This window comes from Pteropus vampyrus, unplaced genomic scaffold (genome assembly GCF_000151845.1).
Source record: "Pteropus vampyrus isolate Shadow unplaced genomic scaffold, Pvam_2.0 Scaffold81, whole genome shotgun sequence".
Taxonomy (NCBI): Eukaryota; Metazoa; Chordata; class Mammalia; order Chiroptera; family Pteropodidae; genus Pteropus; species Pteropus vampyrus.
This window is the reverse complement of record NW_011888862.1, coordinates 4,524,409-4,547,777: the sequence shown is the minus strand read 5'-3', so window position 1 is coordinate 4,547,777 and position 23,369 is coordinate 4,524,409. Positions and strand designations below refer to the sequence as shown.

Genomic DNA, 23,369 nt, shown 5'->3' with positions numbered 1-23,369 from the left:
GCTCTTTCTCTAAAGTGTTGTAATTTGTATGTTAAATGCTAAGGTCACCCTAGGAACAGAAATCTTTCAACATAAATGCTGTCATGTTCAAGTCTCAGTTATGCTCTCTTGTACAATTGCTGCATATAAATAAGTTCAAAAATGGAACTGAATACTAATAAAAGCCTTCAAACATCACCCTGGTGAGAAGCCTTTAGGAAAGAAATAATCAGCAGAAATATCATATGCTGTATCTATGAAGACAAAGTAAAGTGATGGGGATTATTTCTTTAGGGAAGAAATAATCAGCAGAAATATTATATGCTGTATCTATGAAGACAAAGTGAAGAGATAAATCTAATGAATATGTGCAGTTAATTTAGATAGTCCAGACTGAGAACAAATATTTTCATTAGTAACAATCCAGCTCATTGTCATCCTTCATCCAGATAAATAGCCCAGAACCTTACATGAGTTTACCCATGTAATACATCCTCCTGAGCGAGTCTGAGCCATCTGTTTTGATGCTTTTAGAACAGAATAGAAACATCTATGTCTAGTTTTAGAGGAACGCAGAGGGCTTTAAAAACTCACTCATAGTCATCCAGGTTTTCCTCTTCTTCAGATGAACTCGACTCGGGGAATCCCCTGAAGAAGAGAAGAAACAATAGAAATACAAAAACCACCAAGAAATAATGCAAATACCTAGCAGTGTGATATCACATCCCACTCTGCTTTCATCCCGTAAGTAAAATTTAGATGTTAGGTTTCTCTTTTTGAACTTGGGAAGATATCAGCAAAGTAAAGAGAGAATCACTCGAAAGTTAAGTTCATGCCCCGTTTTATGATAAACTGGCTGTTTGATAAAAGAAGTCCCCAGGAGGCTCCCAGGAATGTGTATTTCTCTGAGTGTCTCAGAAGACCGGGCTCATGAAATAGATGAAGATGCCTTCAGGGACAGCTGTAGAATAAAGTTTAAAAAATCTCCGGTTGTATACAGTTATTCTTAGAGTTATTCAACTGAGGTTGTTTTTCTTCCTGTTAGATGTGCCTGAGCTAGGTAGATTCATGTCCATGCTAACACCAGTGTATATCACAAATGATGGGTAGGAAAAGTTAGTGCAAGGAAAATATTAACCCACAAGTCATCAATTCAGACCAACTTAAAGGTTCAGAGAAGCAAACTACACGGATTTTTGGGTTTTATATGTACTTTAAACGTAAAGTCTAGTTGCAAAATTTTTGCAAATTTGGTTAGTTTTCCTGCAAATGGAAGCAAATCTCGGGTATGAAGGACTATCTGAATTCGATATACCATGACATCTTTGATGTGCTGTGATTCACATTTGTTTCTCTTTGGTTACTGCAGGCAAAATCTTCACTGCTACAAAAAAAGAAAAAAAAGATATCTTTTGTAAATTTATGTTTATTTACAAATGTTAAACGCCAAAAGTAATTTTGCTAGATATGTTCTAGCTTTACTCAACATTTCGACCCATACATTTCACTTGGTTTGAAATTTAAGCTAATGAGTCATTTTCACATTTTCATCTTTGCAGGGACCTCGATACTAAGCAGTAGTTTGACAGTATCCCTAAACAAAAGTGAACTGTTAATAGCTTATAATAACCCCAAACAGTAGAAGACTTGGATTAATAAATCAGCCTGATTGGGTTTGTCCTGATTTTCTGAATAGATACGTCAGAGTTCTGTCACTTACATTTTAAAATAATTTATTTTCTTCTTTAATGTTGTGATTGCGGTTAAGAGTCTTGAAAACACTGAATTTTCAACACCATGTGGGCACAGATGGATCGGCGAAATTTTCATCATCCTTTGCCATCCATCATTTTCTCTTTCATTTTGGGTGTTGAGAAGAGCACGAGGAAGTGCCTACCTCTCCAAATTCAAAGGCTGTTTTATTTGGAATGTAGGACCTATTTCCTGTTTGCCTTCATATCTCAGGCTCTTATTCAAAACCACACTTCATAGCGACAAGCTTCCTTAATAAGGAAATGCTCTCTGGCTCACTTTCCAGAGGTGCCTCCCTCTCCGCCTTCCCAAAGAGCCTTGCTCACTAGCAGAGCTTTTATACTTCAACGCTTCACAAGAAAACTCTTATTTAAAAATGCTAAAAAATTATTTAGCCTTTTTGTTGTTTCTTAGAACATATGGAGAACGGCCATCAACAGCGCATTAGGTTTCTGTATATAACAGAATACTATATCAACATTCGAAACAGGCAAATTGCACAACAAGGTGGATGTACTTAACATTGGAAAACCGTATGCTTAAAAAATGACTAAGATGGTAAATTCTGTTGTTTTGCAACATTTAAATTTAAATAATTCAGTGTACGCGCAGGTATTGAAATGGAGAAAATGTTCAAGACATTAAGAGAAAATGGCAAGTGCCAAAAAAGACTGTGTGGTCTTTAAGAATACTGATTTTTAAGTTCTCTATATTTGTAACATGTGCATAGAAAACATTTTAGAGGCACATACACTGAAGATTCTGCACTATTCGAATGCTTTAACAGGAGCACAAATTATTTGACTACTCGGAAAAAAATAAAGATGAAAAAGCGCTCAGCGAAGATAGTATAAATGACAGAAAGTTGATAAGAAATATTATCTACTTATATGAACTGAAAATCATGGCTACATTTTTAAAATAGCAGCTCCATGAGGACCTTTTAGCAATTATAACAATTCGCTCACACGGTGCAATGCTGCTCAAGCTAAGAAGTGATTATTCAACCCTTTGTCCAGATAACTAGCTTTCTGAAGTTCTAGGGAAAAATCCAGAGTCAGGATTAAATATTGGATGCAAAATCTAAAAGGGGTGTCAAAAAAATTCAGTAGTCAAGATAAATCATGTTTTAATAAAATATTTTTGAAGTAAAAATGCATGCAAAAATCCATGATAAAAAATATGATCATTTTAAATAAAGATAGGATCTGCGAGTCGATAGCTCTGCAGCAACCCCATGTGAATCGATAGTGCTGCTGCTTATTTGGATACTGGTCAGTTGCTTTCATTGAATACCTCCCTCAATGAATCACTGGGGCTTCTGGAAGGAAAGGGACCTGGCGCAAAACTGACATGCCATCTCTCCACCTTGGATCTGGGCTTATCCATTGTCTCCTTCCACAAGAACACTGGCTGCAAGCAAATTAACCCCTGCCCTCAGGCACCAGCTGTAGATTAATCTACTTGGATTCCAGCTCCACTTTGGGAAGAAAGGTATCGCAGCTCGTTATACTGAACACGACAACAAGAATACACTTACATTCTTTCAAGTTCCATACAGCCCTGTGGCTGTATTGTTAGTACAGTCAGGCATTTGCTTTAGGTAACAAATGATGAGGATGGAAAGAATAAAAGGATGAGAAGACAAGGGAGAAAACAAAAGAAAATAGATACTTGGTGAGTTAGAGAGATGCTCTGCATCCATTGTGGGAAAGACATTCCTGGAGGGATGCTAATAACTGGGTGAGAAGAAGTCAGACGATGAACAGCATGATGGGAAGGAAGAATGAGGCAGCAAATAAGGAACGATGGTCACCCGACCCTTTCTCATATTGTCGTCTTGCTATTCAATTCCATATTTATTGAGCATCAAGTGCGGGGCCCTCTCGGTGACAGACCCCAGAGATATACACAATTTAGTTACTGCCTTCAAAGTAGTTTCGATTTTGGCTTTAGGCTGTGTGCTCTGCTCAACACCCAAAATGAAATACAAGGAAGCTAATGTCAGAAGAGGCGGAGGCGCTTCAAATGCTACTTGTCATTTGGCCAGTGATGCCAAAGCACATCACAAAAGTCAGCCTACTCTAAACTCTCTCAAATAAAGGATACATTTTAAAGATTTGGAGTTCTGGAATGTGGGGTTATTTGGAGAAAAGGGGGAGAGAAAATAGGGAATAAAATGCTCGAGTATTCCTCAGATCATTAGATTGGATAGTCCAAATGGAAACGTCACGCTGCTCATTCCCAGCGGGGCTGCTGCTTCTGGCTTCTGGCTCAAGCACTGAACGTTTTCTGAGAGGGCAGCCTTATCTTAGCTAAGATCTGCGTCAGTGGCCTTGATGCTGAGGTCCAAGGCGATGGCGTGATGTCTATCCTACATGCTAGGCAGCCAGACAAAAAGCTGAGTTTTACCTTTTCAGTTTTCTTACTTGCCACCAGTCAGGGCAGTCTTCTCTTGGAGTGTACCGCATATTGACATTCGGCTGTGAGCTATAGTTTTTCTTTGAGTCACTGTCATGGGCTACAGTGCTACTTGAAGATGGTTCATTCATTTTGAAAACAGGAACTGCTCGAGGAATCTTCAGCTTTGGAAGACAAGAGATTTTAATATATCACAGTGAGGCACAGATTCATGTACTGGTAACCAGCAAGCAAAGTACATTAACTCTTAAAATGGAGGGAAGGAAAGAAGGGAAAGGGGAGGGGGCGGGCGAGGGGGAGGACGAGAGGGAGAGTGGGAGGAAGAGGGAAAGAAGGGGTATTACTGAGCATTCGCAAAGATTTGGAGCAACTGGAACTCTCCTACTTTGCTGGTTGGAGTATGAAGTGGTAAGCTGTTTACAGAATCCGCTAAAGCTGGATGTGCACATACCCTATGATCTAGAAATTCTATATACATACCCAACAGTGAAATAAAAAGACATGTAAAAGAATGTTCATAGCAGGATTATTTCAATTAGGTGAAAAGTGGAGGCTACCTAAATGCCCATTAAAAGGTTAAAGCAATAAACATATTGTGGTTGTAGTAGGTTAAATAATGAATGGTAAGAGGGACTTTGCAGATGTGATTATGTTAAGGGTCTTGTGATGGGGAGATTATTGTGGATTATCGGGGTAGGCCCGATGTCATCAAAAGGGCCCTTAGAAGAAGGAGACAGCAAGTTCAGAGATCAGGGAGAAGATGAGAGAATGAAAGCAGAGATCAGAGAGGAGAGATGCTACTTTGCTGGCCCTGAAGAAGGAGGAAGGGGCCAGTAACCAAGAAATGTAGGTAGCCTCTAGAAGCTGCAAAAGGCAAGGACATAAATTTTCCCAAAGTCCCCAAAAGGAACACAGTGATGTGGACCCATTTAACACTTCTGATCTTCAAAACTGACAGAATAAATTTGTGTCACTTTAAGTCACTAAATTTGTGGTAATTTGTTGCAACAGCAATAAGAAACTAATACAGTGGTATATTCACACGATTGAAAGCTATACAGCAATGAGAATAAAGTATAACCATATACTAAAAACTGGGCAAATCCCATAAACTGAACAAAAGAAGCCAGACAATAAACAACGATATACTTCATGATTCCGCTTATACAGATATGTTCAGTTTGTGAAAATTCATCAAAGCTGAACACTTAGGACTTGTACACTTTTCTAAGTACATGTTATACTTCAATTAAAAATTCACTTCGAACTTCTATAAGTGCTGAAGTTATTTTTTTCACACTGTATTGGATTTTTTTCCAGGGATTAACATCCCGGAAACGTTAGTTATGCAGGACGCTGCTATTTATGAGCTGTGGGGTGGTTCTCTCCGAAGATAAATACAGTGGAAATTTCCCTAATAGGAAGTCTGAACAGAACAGCTAGAAAGCAAATTTTTATTTTCCTAGCTCAGTAAAGTAAGTTCTCTCTTGAATGCTCCTGTAAAAACAAGGCAAAGGAAACACATACTTTTCCTGATACTCTCTCTGATCCCTGATCCCTTAGGGCAATTTATAATCAAAACAGTCCTTGGCCACTGATTTGCCTGACTGATAATTTTCAACACATTTCCCAAAGAATTCCTTGCTGGAGACTAGATGCAATGGTTTCTGGCTCCTAAATTATTCCCTGCCCTTAGACTTGTTTAAAACAAACTTTATTGTAGTATAATTTACATTATACTACAATGTAGTATAATCTAATTTACATAAAATTTACCCTTTATAAGTGTAGAATTCAGTGACTTTTAGTCAGTTTATCAAGTTGGCCAACCATCACCATAATCCAGTCTGAGCACATTTCTATCATCCCTGTAAGATCTCTCATGCCCATTTTTAGCCATTTCCTATTCCCATCCTGGCCTCAGGCAGCCACTAATGGACCTTCTGTCCTAATAGATTTGCCTTATAGATTAGTCTGGACATTGCGCTTAGGCGTTTTACGGGACCATGATTGTCAAGCTTTGGGACTGGAGCATGTAGCCAAACAAAAACAGCAATATCTCTGATAACGAAATAAAACCCTAAACCTTAATAATTGTATTTGTTTCCTATGGGTGCCATAACAAATGAGTACACATTTGGTGGACTAAAACAACAGAAATTTATTCTCTCACAGTTCTGAGTGCCAGAAGTCCAAAATCAAGGTTTCAGCATGGCCCCGCAGTCTTTAAAAAATGCCAAGGGAGAATCTTTGCTTGCCTTTTCCAGCTTCTGGTAGTTCTAGATATTCTTTGGCTTATGGCAGCATGATTCCAATCACTGCCTAGGCCTTTAAATGGCCTTCTTCTCTGTGTATCTCTAACCTCTCATCTTCTTGTAAGGACACCATTTGTAAGATTTATGGCCCATCCTAATTCAGTATGATCTCATCTCAGTCCTTAACTAATGACATCTGCGAAGACCCTATTTCCACATAAGGTCGCATCCTGAGTGAACATGAAATTTGGGGGACACAATTCAACCTATTATAATAGATTTATTTTTGCCCTTCATGTAGGTTCACAAAGAAATATTGTTTTTACTTAGAAAGAAGTGTGTGTGAACGCGTGTAACTGAAAATAAATACCCAAGATACCATAGAGCTGATCGATGGATAGAGATGCTCCCTTAATATCAAGTGAGCTTCCAGAGAACCACTCGGAGGCCACTTTATGTGTCTCTTGGCATTGGAGGAGGCCGATAACCTGCCTGGGAAGGCTAAGAGAAGAAAGCTATATCTGTGAACCTAAAAAAGCAGAGCACGAAGATTGCGGCAGCCTGTACTACAAGAACAAGCCACACATACAGTTGTATGAACCAAAGTAGTCAAAGTTTTGTTTATTTTCCTGGAGGCCAACTCCCCTTGGGAGAGGGTTGGCTGGGAGCCATCTTGAAAGGAACTCTGTTCAAGATTGGTGAACTGACCCAGCAGTAAAATTGAGGGCCAGAGACCCAAAAGTTAAGGGTCAAGATATTTCTTCTGTCATAAAACTACATTTAGATGTGCACCCCAGTGGGAAACCCATGAAAGTCTCCCATAAGATAAAGAATCAGCATTGGAAAACTGTCTCACCCAGAAGCCACCATTACTAAATCATGATGGGACCAACTACATATGACTGTCTCTTTTTCATTAGACCTGCTCTTCCTGGGCCCCAACTCTGAAACGGTCAGAAAATCTCAGCTTCCCCATGACCCCTCCCCCAAAGCAGGCCTCCCTCTGATGCAGACTTGAGCGAGGTGAAAGGGAAAAGTTTTAACTTGGGAAGATGTTTGGATGCGTGTGATTATAACGTTAAATGGGACAATTTATTTATTTATTTATTTGTTTATTTATTTATTTATTTATTTGTTTGTTCGTTTGTTTGCTTGTTTATTTATTTATTTATTTATGATTAAGTTTATTGGGGTAACATTGGTGAATATAATTATATAATTTTCAGGTGTACATTATAATTTAACATCTGTATATTCTACTGTGTGTTTACCACCCAAAGTCCAGTTTCCTTCAGCTGCCATATATTCGATCCCCTTTACCCACTTTATCCTTTCCCCTACCCCCCTATATTTGACTAAATGGGACAATTTAGAGGCTATTTCCGTGACTACTAGTAATCGGGGAAATTTATGTCATCTGAGAGGGACTAGAAAACTATGGAATCTCCCTGAGATTCCATTCAGGGACAGAGAATAAAGCCCACAAGTGGTTTTGAAGGGATAATGGCGAGAAAGAATAATGTTTTCTGTTAGTGCCCTGTGGGGTCCCATTCCTTCACCAGGAGACAGTCTTAGCCATGCCGGTGGTAGGAGACTAATGACAGCTAGTAACAGCTGCCTATTATGTGTGATGTCATCTTAAGAATTTCTCTCACATGTACTCATTTTTAGCGATTATATGCATATAGGTTAGAAAGAGGCCCAGTTATAAAACGATTCTGTATTTTAATTATTATTTGATACTGCCATTGCTATTGGTGATAGATCACAGATTTTTCTCTCTTTGCTGAGCAGTCTGAATGAAACCCATATTTTCTAGTCTTGAATCTGGCAACTTGGTTTATTTAATATATCTTGACTAGGAAAAATTTAAATGTTGGCTTACCACTCTGTCTGGGAAGGTGGGGGCTCTGTGTTTCTCTTCCTTTGTTGCAACGTGCAGATCAGCATCTGAAAAGTAAAACCAGGTAATAGCAGGAGGAACTTTAACTAGAACAAAGCAAAACATCCAGTGTTATGAATCAAAAGAAAGAACTAGCTCATGTTAGCAATCCTCCAGATTAAATGAATTTAGAAACAATATCTAGTATGATTCTGTTGCTTTTCTGTATAACATCAACTCAAACACCAATCCTCCACCATTGGTATCAATATCTTCCCTGAAAATTTCAAGTTCCTCTAAATCCTAAAAACTATTAATTTATACATTTCCACCTTGTATTTGAGTAGCATATATCTAATCCTTTGTATGGTACCTATGACCCTAGGATTCAGAATCCATGTCCGATTCATCTTTGATTGGCTCATACAAGATGCTTATAAATAGCTGATTTATTAGTGAACGAACCTATGCCCTGCTTTTTCCCCGCTGTTCTTATGATAATCGTTGGTTCTTTCTACGCATACACGTAGATAGATGTCCAGGCTGTAAATGTGAAGCCATTATATGCCGTAGAAGTGGGATGGACATATGGCTTATTGACCGAACGAGAACATTTCTGACATTAATAGGTAGGCTTTTAATCATTATGCCAGTTCACCAGCTGCAGAATGAGAATGCCCCAAAGAAACTGGGACATATGGTCAACTTACTTGTATGCCACCTATCCTGGAAAGAGAGTGGTCCAGGGCATTTTCGAGACAGAAGGAAGCACAGATACTCAACTGTTTCCATTCAGTGCCTATGGGCTCCCTCATAGCTCAGCAGAGGAGACCAAGGTAATAAATTACAGTCAGGCCCATAGTCAATATCACAGCTGCTTGTGGGCCATTACACATATACATTCTGTAGTTTTCTTCAGAGGCTGGCAAAGAGCCGGTGGCACCCAGGACACATGACAGGTGGCATCGAGACAGATCCTAGGAAGATAATCCCAAGGCAGTGCTCTCTCTGGCCTTTTTCCTGCTCCTCCTCTGGGAATTAGGGCAAGGTCAGAGCTGGAATCTGGCCTGCTGGGTAATGATGCCAGACCACAGACAGAATCATCGAGGGAAATAATTAATGTCATAAGGACACATTACTCCTCAGCCCCTCACAGTGCAGGGAAGGCCCACGTACAGTAAATTCTGTATAGTTCATCAAATCACTGTGATTCATGAATATAAGAGTAATGTGATCTAATTAAGGTTAATAAATATCATTGTATAGTTTAATCGAGATGGAAAACACAATGAATATTCATTGATTTTGTTGTAAAATGACCAGGAGTAACAAACATAATTGTCAGGTGTCAATACTGATCTCATTCAATTCTTTAAAGTCATTGTAATGTAAGCATATTTTTTCCAGGCTGGTAAAACTTACCCAAATAAGTTCTCTTTTATTTATTGACAACTTCATGTTGTTAAACAATGATAAACTTCTAAAATATATAAGACTGCCTTATGTAAGTATCCTGGTGAAGAAATAGCTTTCAAGGGCACAAGCAGAAAATAACATAATTCTTTCCCTCCATTACCCCTTCAAAGCCACTCAGTGGGCTTTCTTTTCTGTCACCAAATAAAGTCTCAGGCAGATTTCCCTAGGAATATAACTCTGGATAGAATCTGATTGCACTTGAAGCAAACCCTTCACTACTTTCTCTGATGTTATTAAGAAAACAAATACGTACGGAAAGGCAATCCATTTTAAATATATCTTTTAAAACTTGGCCATCCGTCATTTGTTATATATGGTGATTAAAAGTGTTACTTAAATTTTATCCTTTAACATATGTTTTTTAAAAATGTTGTTTTTTTCAGTTTATAATTTTAGTTTGTGAACCGTGGTGATATGTTTACCACATTCTACCTATTTGGAATTTATCTTAAACCAGGAAGAATTATGAGAAGGAATAAACATCTCCTTACTTGATCAGGATTCAAATTTAAAAAAAATATTTATAATGAAGTGAAAGAATAGCAGATGTTATTGTTATTATTTTAATAAACATTAACCCTCGAAGTAGACTTCATTTGCCAGATAGCATCTTTGAAACTAGAATTTCATGATGCCAACCAATCTGGCACATCTTGTTTTCTTGAACTGGCAAGCTGTTCGGACATGTGGCAAATTTGCCTAATGGGGCATAATCCACCCTATGGAGGGGTCACCTTACATGCTTCCCAGAGAGTACATCCTGGGGCTGCTTTGCAACTCTGCTGACAGCACAGGAACTTCCCGTCCACGAAGAACCCACTGTGGTACTTGATCAGCAGGTGCGGGTTGCCCCTTATCTCTGGGGAGCAGGCAGGAAGAAAACACAACATGAATAAACGTTGGCCCAAGAGAACAAGCACATTCAGTAAGCACTGTTATCACAGAACAATGAAAACTTCATTTTGCCAGCAACCAGGGTAAGAGCAAATGGTCCCAAAGGATGTGAGTCTTTCACTTAGAAGTTAAAAAGCCAAAAAGAAAAGTCTAATCATGTATATAGTGAGAACACAATAACTATGACAGTCTTTAAAAAAACCTAGTAGAAAATGCATATACAGATCAACTTGGTGTTAGGATTTCAGAAACACATCCACAAAGAAGTTGGTGGGTTACAATACATGGTGTTCTCTTATGACAGAAAGAAGCTGAGGGTAGAACTAAATCTTGGCAAAAAGAAAAGAATATCTAATAAACATATACATTCCTCCCACTTTTTATTTTGAAACATTTCAAACTTATAGAAAAGTTGCAAGAATAGTACAATGAATGTCTATATACCCTTTACCCGGATTCACCAGTTTTTAAGTGTTTGACACATTTGCTTTATCTTTCTTTGTACGTACATACTTATTATTATTATTATTATATATTTTTATCATTGTATTTTGCTTAACCATTTTAAAGTAAGTTATAGATATTATGTCCTAAATAATGCCACCCATAAATACTTCAGCATGTAACTTCTGTTGACAGGGACATTCCCTTATGTAACCATAATACAATTATCGAATTCAGCAAATTTAACAGATACGATACCATTACTTAATATATTTTTCATATTCAATTTTTTTCTAATTGTTCCAATAATAACCTTTATGATCATTCAGTGTCTTCTGATCAAGGATCCAATCCGGAATCACACATGGCATTTAATGATCTTGTTTGCCTTGATCTAGAACAGTTTCTCATCCCTTCTTTGTCTTTCATGACTGACCTGTTTACACTAAAGAATTAATAGTTTATGGAGCTACTTTTGTAGGACCATGTGCATATTTTAAAATCCATGAGAACAGGACAAAGAGATGCAAAGAAATGAAATTCTACTGTTGGAGTGTAATACTGCATCTGCAGCAAGCTATCTTCTTTTAAAACACAGCAGAGAAACCTTCAAGGTCTTAGTGGAGAATAGTTTAAGAAGAGTCTCCAGGTGGGGAGGGCTGGTCTTCTGTGTTCTTTCCTTCTTGATTTTATATTCATATTGAGGATTCCTTATTCTGATCATGGGAGAATTCTGCTCCTTCTCAACCTTGACTCCATGAAGTATATGGCAGTAATAATAATTACTTTGCTGGGTCATTGGAAGGAAATGAGAAAATGTACATAAAACATCCAGCACAGTGTTTGGCCCAGAGTAGGTGTTCAATGAACAGTGGGCTTTAGTAATACCATTCCTTTAGTTTAACTCAGCTCAGCTTACCTGAAAAGGCTGGCATTAAACAGAAACTTTACTAAAATATTAATGGGGATTCAATGGAAATTATTACAGAAATCACAAAAAAACAAAAGGAATTAAGTTTATAAAACACTAGTTTCTGGCCTTGAGCTTTCCCAGAAGCCTAGCATTTATACTGTCCTGGTTAAAAAGTTGGATTTGGGTAATTAAATTATGAGCGCTTCATTATTAGGTTTGTGACACTGGCCATGTATCTTTAACTCACTTATCTGAAAACATGGAGAACAGTATGACCTGTTTCCATAGAGTTGTCAAGAGGATTACCTAAGGAAATATTTTCCAAATACTTGATACAGTAGCTGGCAAATGATAAGTACTTAGTATTAGATATAACTTTCTATAAACATCCGAAGTACAGTAGCTATAGGACCTGGCAAAGCCCAGTGAGGATATAGACTTTGCCCTGGTAAAGGCAAGTACAGTGGATGGAGAGCCAGCAGGTGTCCTGCCTTACTCCCAGTTCCTGGGAAGGCACAATAGCCAGCTCTGTGCAGAGTAGAGGCGAGTGGGAATCTGATCCCCAGACTTCCCCTATGTAACAATGAGAATGCAAAATGAGGATAAGCATGGCACATTCTCTGAGGTTGGTAGGCAAATCAGTAGATTCTCTCTTGGCATTGGGTTCTTTTACTGTCATGTCTTTCCTCCGCCAAGCCTCAAAAGAACTGTCGATGACTTGCTTTCATGACTTTTTAAAATTACCTTTTTGCAATGCTTTCAACCACTGACTTCGGCTCTCTTCATTTGATGCATACACGTAGAGAAGCCCATCTTTATAAACGATCTGGAAATGAAAAGATTTGGTATATTTCGATATAAGTACATCATAGTTCACTCTGGCGCAACTGCAAATGTTCTGTTATCCAGAAGAAACCTTGAGTTTGCTTATGTAATATCAATTAGCTCTGGAATGAGATGGAAAAAATCTAGTTATTTTTGTCCTCCACCTTTCAATTTGTTTTAACTCAGACACCTCTACACTTTGGAAAATTACAGCAGGGTTTCCCTGGACCATGGAGAATTTGAAAATTATAAAATGTTAGATATTGCAGGTGTCTTAGGAGTGTCTAGTCCTATCACCTACCTAGTACACGACTCTTTACAGCCAACTGGAAATGTTTATCTGCTCTATCCTTAAACATATCTTCAGGGGTGGACTTTTCTTTACTTTTGCTACGCCATCCTTGCCAATTTTCATATATTCTGATCATTGTATAGTTCGTGCTTACATTTGGTAAAAACGTGTCCCCCCTTTTACTGTTAGTTATTCCCTTGGGTCATGTGTCACCCTAGGAATCGCCAGTATAAGTCATTTTCTCTTCCTAAGACACTTGTTTAAATGTTCGATCACGTTGTCTTCCCCAGATCCCCCTCTGGTTTATTCAACTTTTGTTGGTAAATAGTACAGACCATTTATTAAATATCTACTAGTGTCTGGGCTCTTCCTTAGATACTTTAATATTTTAATCCTATTTCAACTCTGAAAAATATATGATCATATCCATTTTGCAAGTGAAGAAATAAACTCAGATCGAGTATGTTGTCCGTGGTTACACAAGCCTAAGCAGTGTTGAGGGACTCTGTGGGGCTCCAAAGCCTGTGTTCTTTTGAGTAGCCCATGCCCCTGTGATATGAATTTGAAGCATCTTCCATGAGCACACGTTCTCCTGGTTTCTCCCAACTGGGTAATGTTGTTTTTTGAAGTGGGAAGTGTAGATTGTTCAGTAATTGAATACTTTGTTTTCATTTCGGCCACAGTTCTCTTATACTACTAGTACTGCATAGTCTGAACATTGGCAGAGCAGTCCATCCGCCATTAGATCAGAAAGGTATTCGTGATATAATAAAAATAGGGCATGACTTAGATCAAGCCAGTTCCCAAGGGTACCGAAGGCACATTCTCCATAGCATACCATTTAAAAAAATACTTCAGGGTAAAATGAAAACTCCTAGCATGCTGTGCAAAGCCCTTCATGATGCAGCCCTGCCTACCTTTCCAGGCTCATCTCTTCCACTCTTTCACAGGGCTGCTTTATTCATAAGGACTACTTGGAGCTCTCCAAAGCTGCCATACTATTTCACCTATCAGTGCCTTGACATCTGCTGTTTCTTTTGTTTTGCTGCCTATTTAACTCCACTGGTCCTTCCCGACCTACCTCCAATAGAAAATCTCCCTGACTTCTTAGAGTGAGAAGTGAAGCTTCTGCTTCTTGGGGCACCATGGCTACTCTGCTGACCTTCACCTTAACACTCACCCTCACTGCATTACAATGATCAGTAAATGCCTTGGGGATAGGAATGGTATTTTATTCCCTATAGCTGCCTAGTACCTTGTAGCACATTGGAAATGCCCATCAGTGTTTGATGAGAGAGACTGGCAGAGCCCAAGGCAAGTCAAGCCACTGCGGCTGACATACTCACCTTTATTCTTCTCCCTCTAGGAAAGGCAGATGGGCAGATAGAATTTTAGCAAACTGCCCAACTCCCATCTGGAGATGTTCCAAACCTTGTCATCATCTTAATGAATTATTTCACGACATCTTTATTTATCTCTGATATATTGACTTCATCATAGAAAACATTGAAAGACAAGCCACCCGTCTAAAGTGTTGTCTTCCCCTTACCTGAAATGGGTACTGTCTCTCCACAGGGGTCTGCTCCTCGAGATTGACTTTCTCCACACATCTGATTTTATTAATGTCGATTGATCCTTTTCTGCTGCCTCTTTTCTGAATTAAAAAACAAAATATAAGATGCCTCATGCGATACACAGAAAAGCATAAAGTTAAGGTCATGCTTGGAAGGGAGATTGGAAGATGGGATGGGCATGTGAGAACCAGACCAATTTGTCCATAATAGTCAAAATCGAATGACAACAGAATATATTTTTCGAGTGTGGACCTAAACTCATATACTCTTCCAAAAGCAAGTCTTCAAGCAGCAGGTTTTGATAATCTTGAAACCCATTTCAAATTTGGTTTGATAACCTTGAAACCCATTTCAACTTTTGTTTGATAATCTTGAAATACATTTCAAATCACCTGCCATATGGTTACTCTACTCAGGGAAATTAAGATTCAACTCCACGAAGCCTCTTTATGTCGTTTCAATTTTATGACAGTATTTCAGTATTTCTACTGTGATAGAATTCTCAACCGTATAGAAATAGTCCCATTTCCAGTGTTGTTAAGGCAGGGTTTCTTCAGCACTCTTTGGGGCCAGATAATTCTTTATGGTGGGCGCTGTCTTGCGCATTATAAAATGTTTAGCAGCATCCCTGGCCTCTACCCACTAGAAGACAACCCGACCCCATCAATTATGACAACCAAAAATGCTCCCAGCCATTACCAAGTGTTCCCTGGGGGGCAAAATCACCCTTAGTTGAGATCCATTGTTCTAAAGTGGTTTACAAATTGCCTTGGTAAAGTTAACCAATGTTTTAAAATCCTTTATCTTTAGTTAATTATATCTTGGTTAAAAAAAGACAATGTGAAAGTGAGGGCGAGTTGATTTTTACCATGTAAACTAAGAAACCTGATATTGTTTCATTATAATTAAGCACTTTGTAGAGCCTTAAGAAAAAGAAATGGTATAAAGACACTGGAATAAATAGGGTCTCACCATTTTGTCATACTCATAGTAGGAGAGGTTTGTTTTTGTCAAAACAAAAAGCCGCTCTTTGTAATTATTTGGTGACATTTTTTTCTTTTGCTGTGACCTTTTGAGAAGAAGTTCTTCTAGAATGGATTTTGTATCCATACTGTCGTCCTAAATAAAATAAAATAATTAAAATTAGTGTATGCAGCATCTAGCTAGTTTCTCTTTTACTTTCATAATTTTTATTCAACTATTTCTCATTCGGGGATAATATAAATAATATAATTTTAAAAGTTAGAAAGATTTAGGATTATACAGGAAAAGTAGCCAGGCTCATAAATACACATATACCGATACTTTTTTTCTACTATTTTGGCTTTGACTTTTATAAATATGTTTTACTAATCTCCTACTCTAGATCATAAATTCAACATCTTCACACTATCCTCCAGAGCAGCTTATCAAAATTCTCCTTTATTCCTTAAGTATTCTATAGCCATATGTTGAATTGAATAAGATATAATCAAACTTTTAAAAATTTGAACTCTGGATAGCTCACTGTGTCTAAAGTAATTGTCAGCTGAATTTCTCTCCATTAATTTGACCAGTTGTTTGACCGAATCATCCAAACCAGCGTGAGACTCCAATGTCATTGTAAATGACACCCCTGGCCTCGGATCACAATCAGATCTTCAGTATAAAGAACATGGGTTTGCTTTTCAATATTTCTGGGAATAAAACATTTAAAAATGATATCAAAAGAGATTTAAAAGAACTAAAAAAAAATTGGTACTTTATAAACTAAAAATACTCTTTTCCTTCCCAGACCATATAAAACATTAAAACCGGAAAATAAATGCATTAATTTTTTGGTTCTACTAAGATTTGTTTCAACCCTCAGTCTGATATCAGGTCTGATAATGAGAAGAACTGTTAAACAGTCGCCACAAGAGAGAAACTTTCTTATGTTCTTTGCTTTGTGAAATCACATCATTTTTAGCAGTCAAATGTCCAGTAATTACTATCATTCTTCATTTATTGATAATCTGAAGGTAACTGACTTTACTCACCTTCCGTTGGAGAGAGCCCAAGTGTACTTGTGAGTCTTTACCTTTAACTCTCAAGCTCTAAGCAAAAAGTTACTGCTCTGAGGCCCCAGCGCTCATATTCCATCTGGCTATGCCAAGGTCATGTGTTAAAAAGAAGATATTTGCATCCTATTTATCACTCTGGATCAGGAAGCACCCACAGGGGCACTGCTCTGTCTGGATGCAGGCAGGTGGCAAGTGAACCTGTCCAGTTACTAACTGGCACTTCTCACTGGCCCTGGAGTACGATGGGCCCATGATGGCTGGGAAGTGGGAAGAAAAGGAGACTAAGAAACACAGCTTGGCATCACACAGGCCATAGTCAGGCCCCGCCAGCTTTCCTCCTGACACAGACCACATCATTCTAGAAAAAGGAATCCAGAAAATCAGCTCTTATAATTTATCTATGTAGATCAGATGACTATTAATCCCTCAAATGCTCTCCAAGGGCGTCATTTGATTTATAGGCAGAAGTAGTAGAAATCTTATCCATTAAGTATAGTAGAGTTTTGGTCACTTTTTGCTTTGTATGTTGTTTTATCTGAAAAAAAAAAAGTACCATTCTTTTATGAAAGTAGAATGGATTTCTTTTGAGCACAATGTGTGCTCTTCACCATGGTCACTGGTTTCTCTACCCCGGACTCAGAGACCAGGCAGGAATCAAGGTATTGTAAAACCAGCAGGACCTGAGAGGGCAGGTAGCACAGCTGCCTTTCACCTTTGCCTCCATTATAAACTCTACTCATACGCCTGTTCAGATAAGATTATTTTCTACACCCAAAGTCTATGGCCGGAAGAGAATTTGCTTGAAGACTTATTGAAACTATGGAGGGTCTACTTTTTGTAAGTTAAAGTCCCCTTTTGTGCATAGTTGTGAGGCGCTTTTACCTTTTACATTTGTACATTTAAAAAACTGATTAACAAAGCAAAAAGAGAAAACTGTGAAAACTCGTGTCAAATGTCTTTATATCCACAGCTAATACATTACTCCTCAAAGCAGAGTGCTAGTTAAATAGATCTGGTTAGTGGAATAGCAAGTTTACTTTTCGAAATTTTTTTCAGATGCTGAATCAATTTGTAACATTAAGAATGCTGCTTTAGTCCACGGCCATGCCACCCTGAATGTGCCTGATCCCATGTGATCTCGGAAGCTAAGCAGGGTTGGGCCTGGTTAGTACTTGGATGGGAGACCACCTAGGAAGAGCAGGTGCTGTAGGTGATAAAAAAATAAGAATGCCGTTTTAAAAATGCAAATCCCAGTGTCCAAGGCAGTATGTCACAGCCTTTCCCAGTACTGCCTAATGATACCCATACTTTTCTATTTGTAGATCTTTGACATTCACCATTAAAGTTGTTTTGGGGGAGAATTTTACCTTAAAAAATTTATATGATGATTCACAGAAACCATCGACAAACAAAATTCACAGAATTGGTTCTTTCTACTGAAGGGAAGCCCATAGACTAAAAAGGAAAGTATCAAGTCCACAAACACATTCTCTAGTAAACCTCCAAGGCTTTGTACATGTTGTTGTATTTGAAGTAATACAATTTGTCAGATTTCGACAAAATCGTTCACTCCAAAATCCCGCTCTTTGTGAATTTTTTGGCCTTCATTTTTTACATGGCATGCGATATATGTTTATTCTACAAAACCAAGTACTACAGACAAGCAAAGGAAAAACAAGTGTTAAAATTTTAGTGACTATACCTTTAGATTTTTTCAAACGCATTTGCGCACGTGTTTATTTTCACAAAATGAGTTCACATACTGTGCGCATGGGCCTATAATCTATTTTTCTCATGTAACAAACATTTGGAGCCACACGTCTTAGAATCCTCCAAAGTTCCACTCTCTAAGCTGGACTCTTGTGCTTCCTAACACACCTGAAGAACCCTGTTTAGACGATTCACATTTTTGTCATCTCCAGTTCACTTTCTTCTAAGACAATACCTGGTTCCCGCTCAAGTATGGACCTGCCTTTCTCCTTCTATTTGCTTCTATCTCTTTCTTGTACTTTTCTCTTCTTCTACATTAGCCTAGATTCTAAACTGAAGGCATTTCTATGGTCTTCCTTGGTATAGGAGGTGATAATCAGTGATGACTAAATTTTAAAAATGTAACATCTCTTCCCATGTATTAGGACGATAAATCAATAGGGCTCAGGTACCACGTTTGACTCAAATGCCTATCCAAGGACTAGCAAACTTAGCTCTGCCTGCCCTTCTTTAAGGGAAATTCAGTTGAAAAGGTGAAAAAAACATTCAAAGTAAAATGAGAACCTAAAGTTAGTCAGTATTAACCAGAAATCTATTTCCATAGAGGTGCTGGTGGGATCCGGCTGGACTCATATTATCTCCTACCAAGAATAGACACATCAATTTGCTTACCAAATAGTTCTGGCTGCCTATTTCCATAAGCACATGAAACTAGAAAGAGATTAAATTAGTTCAGGAGAGGAAAATAACTGGCAGGAATTAATATAGTATTTTCTATAAGGAAGCCAGCCTGCGTTATGTATCCTATAACATATATAAAGGCTACATGCAGAATTGACATGACTTGGAATCTCCAGGGTTATTTAGCATTTATAAGGAAATGACATCGTGGGATTAAGAAGTTCAACTCTGCTGGTCCATTTAGCACACCCGGTTTTGAGCCTCCAGTGTGCCATGAGTGACAACAAAGAGGTTTGAGAGCTAGGTTTCATAGCTAATTAATATGCAAGGTTGTTGTGGTGGTAGACTCAGAAGGCTTGGAGGAGATGACAGGACTGTCATTTGTGAACTCTGTCGCCTTGATTATGTCCCTTCCCTGCTCTACACTTCAATTTTCTGATCTGTAAAATGAGATGGGTAACAGGTCTTTGACTATGTGACTTAAGCGAGAAACCTTATGTGACAATGCCAGGCACACTGACTCGTGGGTACTGACTCATGATTTAAAAACAGAAAGGTAGAAAGAAGAAACTCAAGTGCCAGAGCAGAATCTGTTGTCTTTGCTTCGAAGGGTCCGGGGAAGGAAAAGTTGTTGTCTTCTTAAGACAATCAAGAAAGATGTTATGGAAGAGAGGGCATTAAAATGAGACCTTGAAGGATGTGAGCGATTGTAGTAGTAACAATCCTAGGTAACATTTAAGGAGGACTCGCCATGTACCAGGCGCCATTTAAAGCACCTTAAAAATACGCTTTTACTTACTGGTCACACTCACTCTATTGGGCAGCTCATGACACCCCCACCTGATGGGGTAGGTCGTGATATCCTACCCTATGAGGTAGGCCATAATACTCCATCCTATAGGAAAATTGTAACTGAGTCACCCTATGGGATAGGTTGTAACCTCATTCCCTGCTTGTACCTGACGAAGCTGTGATAGTAAATTGCCCAGGCCACCCTGCTAGTGTGGTGGAGCTGGGTTTGAATCCAGACAGCCTAACCCCACAGCCCATATTCTTGACCGTGATGCTAATGTTAGAGAAGCTACTGTTAGAATGCTAACCAGAGATGGCTCTAACTTAAATATAGAAAGGCAGCATAGGATATCAAAGCTGGTAGGAGCCCTAGATGTCATTTTATAAATGCAATAACTGAGCCCCAGCAGCCTAAGTGACTTAGCCAGAACTGCAAAGCTATGACCTAAATGACACAGCCCAGGGAGCCAGAAATCTGGCGTCCTCATGGCACACTGTCCACACCATCATGGCAATAAATAGACTAAAATAGATCTATGTGTTTAGCCAAACCACTCCAGCCTCGCTAAGCCGTGCTATCTGGTAGAATTAGGCATGCATTTGAGTCTTACCAGACCCATGCAAGTGACCTGTTATTGGAAATATCAGAAAGATGTAACCTATAAATAATCTTTCAGCAGGAACCTCCAAGGCAGTGTTAAATAGCAAAACGCTAGACCACATTTTGGAAATAGTTAAGAACACACAACTCAAAAGTTGGAATAAATTCTAAGCGGTGCAGAAGCGGGGCAGGAGGCAGGAAAGGAAGGGAGAAAGGCATATTTAATTAAATGGGGCCATTGGCTATTTCCCTTTACCAAAAAGTATATTCTCTGACTGGCTCAGGACAGTGACTGTAAGGCTTTATTCTATAGAATTGAGAGAGAAGAGTAGCAATTCCTGACTCCTTTCTTGATTTAGTTATCCTCTCTTACTTTGCATGTCATTTAGTTAAAGGTTTCGATAGGTGTCAAGATATTAAAATAACCCATATTGTGGGAGGGCAGGAAGAACAGGGAAGGAGCCCCAAGAGAGGGCTCTGAAAGGGAAAATGGTGGACCCTGGGACAAATTTGACCTTCAAATATTTGTCCAAGGTCAGGCCTCCTTATCTTCCTCCTACATAACTGAACAAAATATGGTCGTTAATTAAACGGGAACACAAAGCTTAACTCAGAATCAGGTAAAGCGGTTCAAAAATATAACTCTTAAGATGCTGGCCGAAGACAAATACCAGCTCCACAGAACCTGCCAAATCCCTGTTTCGCATGTTCTGCAGGAGAAAGTTACAATTGTCCTGGCATGATATAGACAGAAATCCTTTAACATCAACACTCAAATTCTCAGTATTTTGAAATATCATACCTTAATTGCTCCAGAATGAATTTATAAAAACCAGATATTTTGGGAAGGCCGTTTTTGTACAAAGAAGGCGAGAATTCCAATGCCGTTCTCGTTGGAACTAAACTTTGCTTTAGGCGTGAAATTCATTTTTAGTACCCCAGAGAGCTTTTCTAAGCCCTTTCTTCTTTTTAGCCAGCTCTCTCCTTCTGCTCCCTCCCCTTTGCCCAGGGCACACCTTTGGACACTTTAAGAAAGAATGAAAAAGTGATAACTCCACGTCCTAATTCCTTATGCTGAATTAGTTTAACACATAGCAAAAGCACCAAGCTTTGGTGGGTTCAAATCTGTGCTCTGTCTCCACGCAACCTGACATGTTACTTAAGCCTGCTAAACCTCAGCTTCCCCATCTGTAAAGGGTGTAAAACAACCGTCACCTCAAAGAGTTAGGAGGAGTCAAGAGAAAATGGGCATACGAAGCCTAGCACCCCAGTAGATGTTCCAGAAATCCCTACCTCTTCCCCTCATCACTCCATAGGCAAAGTTTTAAAAAGACCATAGCAAAGTTTAAACACTAAATGATCCTCAGTATAAAATTTCAGTCTTCATCTCGTTCCCCCAGCTCCTGGGGATAGAAGATAATAATACATAGGAAGACTCCCCATGTATTTACTCTCTTGTCAAAAAGCACCTGCTCCATAGGTCTGTTACAAGCTTTCGATCTTAGAGCTGGTTACCTTAAAATCAGGTTGAGCCAGCCCTTATCGACTGTGTATTTGTGCCACCGGATGTCATATAAAGCAATGTGTGGATGTTACTTAAAGTGTAAGCCCTGGACCAGCAGCATCAGCATCACCTGGGAACTTGCTAGAAACGCCGAGCCTCGGTTCCCACTCCAGACCTGCTGCGTCAGAATCTGCATTTGACCCAAATCCCCAGGTGGTCCGATTGCATAGGAGAGTTTGAAAAGCACTGACCTAGACCACATTATAGTGTCCTTTTTAAACCCAATGAAATCATCGCGGCCCACAGAACTTTCAAAATTATATGGATGTGGGTGCCTCAGCATGGTTCGCTTCCCTCCCATCTTTCTCTCTCCATCTAAGATACCTCCAAGGCTCCGATTTAGAGAGACTTCAGAAACCTAAGAACAAGCATCTGTAGCTAAAATAACACCATGAAAACAAAGCTAGAGAAAGGGAGGTATGACTACCATTTCTTTGTCTCGCAGACGCAGCTCTGAAGCCAACATGAAAAGTAATGGAAGGCAATGCCTAAAGAACAGTAAGGGGACGATCGGCAGAGGAAACAACACAGAGCTAGATCCAGCTGGGGGTGATATACACACGGCCCGACAGCTTCCCCGAACGAGATTTTAAGCCAGAGGGGGAATTTACAGGAAAACTATAGCAGGCCCCCAAATTACATGGTCTGATTCAAAGTCCCAGCAATGTCGCCTTCACGATTTTGTAGTAGTTTTTAAAAAGCAGGCTCCCCAAATTTTGTGAATCTCAGGCTGTACAACACCCGGATCCAAACCTATCTATGTTCCTGTAGGATATGACATTGCATAGCCACCTGCCACTGAAACGTACCATTTTGGCCTGTTCCGCCGCCCGGGTCTGCCGCGGTGAAGTTAATGTGCTCCCTCCTACAGGAGCACAGCCCCCAGTCGTCCTCCTTCCAGCAGCGGCAAATTGGCTCACATTTTCCCAGCTGCTGGGTCAGAAGTGGCTACATTACTCAGTGCCCCCAAAACGTTTATTGTCCTGCAAGGCCTTACACAATTCCACAGGAAACCACGCTCGACACTTAGCCAACACTTGTTGATCTGATTGAACGCAACAGAAACGGAGACAAAAGCATATTTCATAAAGGTTCCAACTTTGATAACTACGTCTCCTGCTTTTCCCAGGCAGCTCTCGGGTACATGAGATAACCCTGCCTTTGTTTATAGTGCTCGATGCTTGAAAAGAAAGAAAATATCTCTGCAAAACTCCACTTCTGACGCTGACTTCTTTCACATGAGTCAGGAAACCGTGAGGTAATGGCAAAGCG

At 39.2% G+C, this 23,369-nt stretch overlaps 1 protein-coding gene and 1 non-coding gene across 3 annotated transcripts in view; one reads left to right on the top strand and one right to left on the bottom strand.

Moving 5' to 3' along the window:
• Nucleotides 1-15,820, bottom strand: part of BMX (BMX non-receptor tyrosine kinase) — a 38,158-nt gene extending 22,338 nt beyond the window's left edge. The window contains exons 1-9 of one of the 2 annotated variants that reach the window (XM_011362972.2): nt 15,680-15,820; nt 14,683-14,787; nt 12,761-12,842; nt 10,505-10,624; nt 8,293-8,357; nt 4,144-4,316; nt 3,960-3,968; nt 1,295-1,363; nt 574-627 (exon numbers count right to left, since the gene is read on the bottom strand). In XM_011362972.2, coding sequence (XP_011361274.1) covers nt 574-627; nt 1,295-1,363; nt 3,960-3,968; nt 4,144-4,316; nt 8,293-8,357; nt 10,505-10,624; nt 12,761-12,842; nt 14,683-14,787; nt 15,680-15,817 — 815 coding nt within the window. In that variant the 5' untranslated portion in view covers nt 15,818-15,820. The remainder of the gene's footprint in view (nt 1-573; nt 628-1,294; nt 1,364-3,959; nt 3,969-4,143; nt 4,317-8,292; nt 8,358-10,504; nt 10,625-12,760; nt 12,843-14,682; nt 14,788-15,679) is intronic. The other variant, XM_023532352.1, reaches the window with a different exon arrangement.
• Nucleotides 15,821-17,843: 2,023 nt separating this feature from the next.
• On the top strand, nt 17,844-17,962 carry LOC111741769. The gene has a single exon (XR_002781082.1). It is a non-coding gene; the product is annotated as a 5S ribosomal RNA (ribosomal RNA).
• Nucleotides 17,963-23,369: the final 5,407 nt, after the last annotated feature.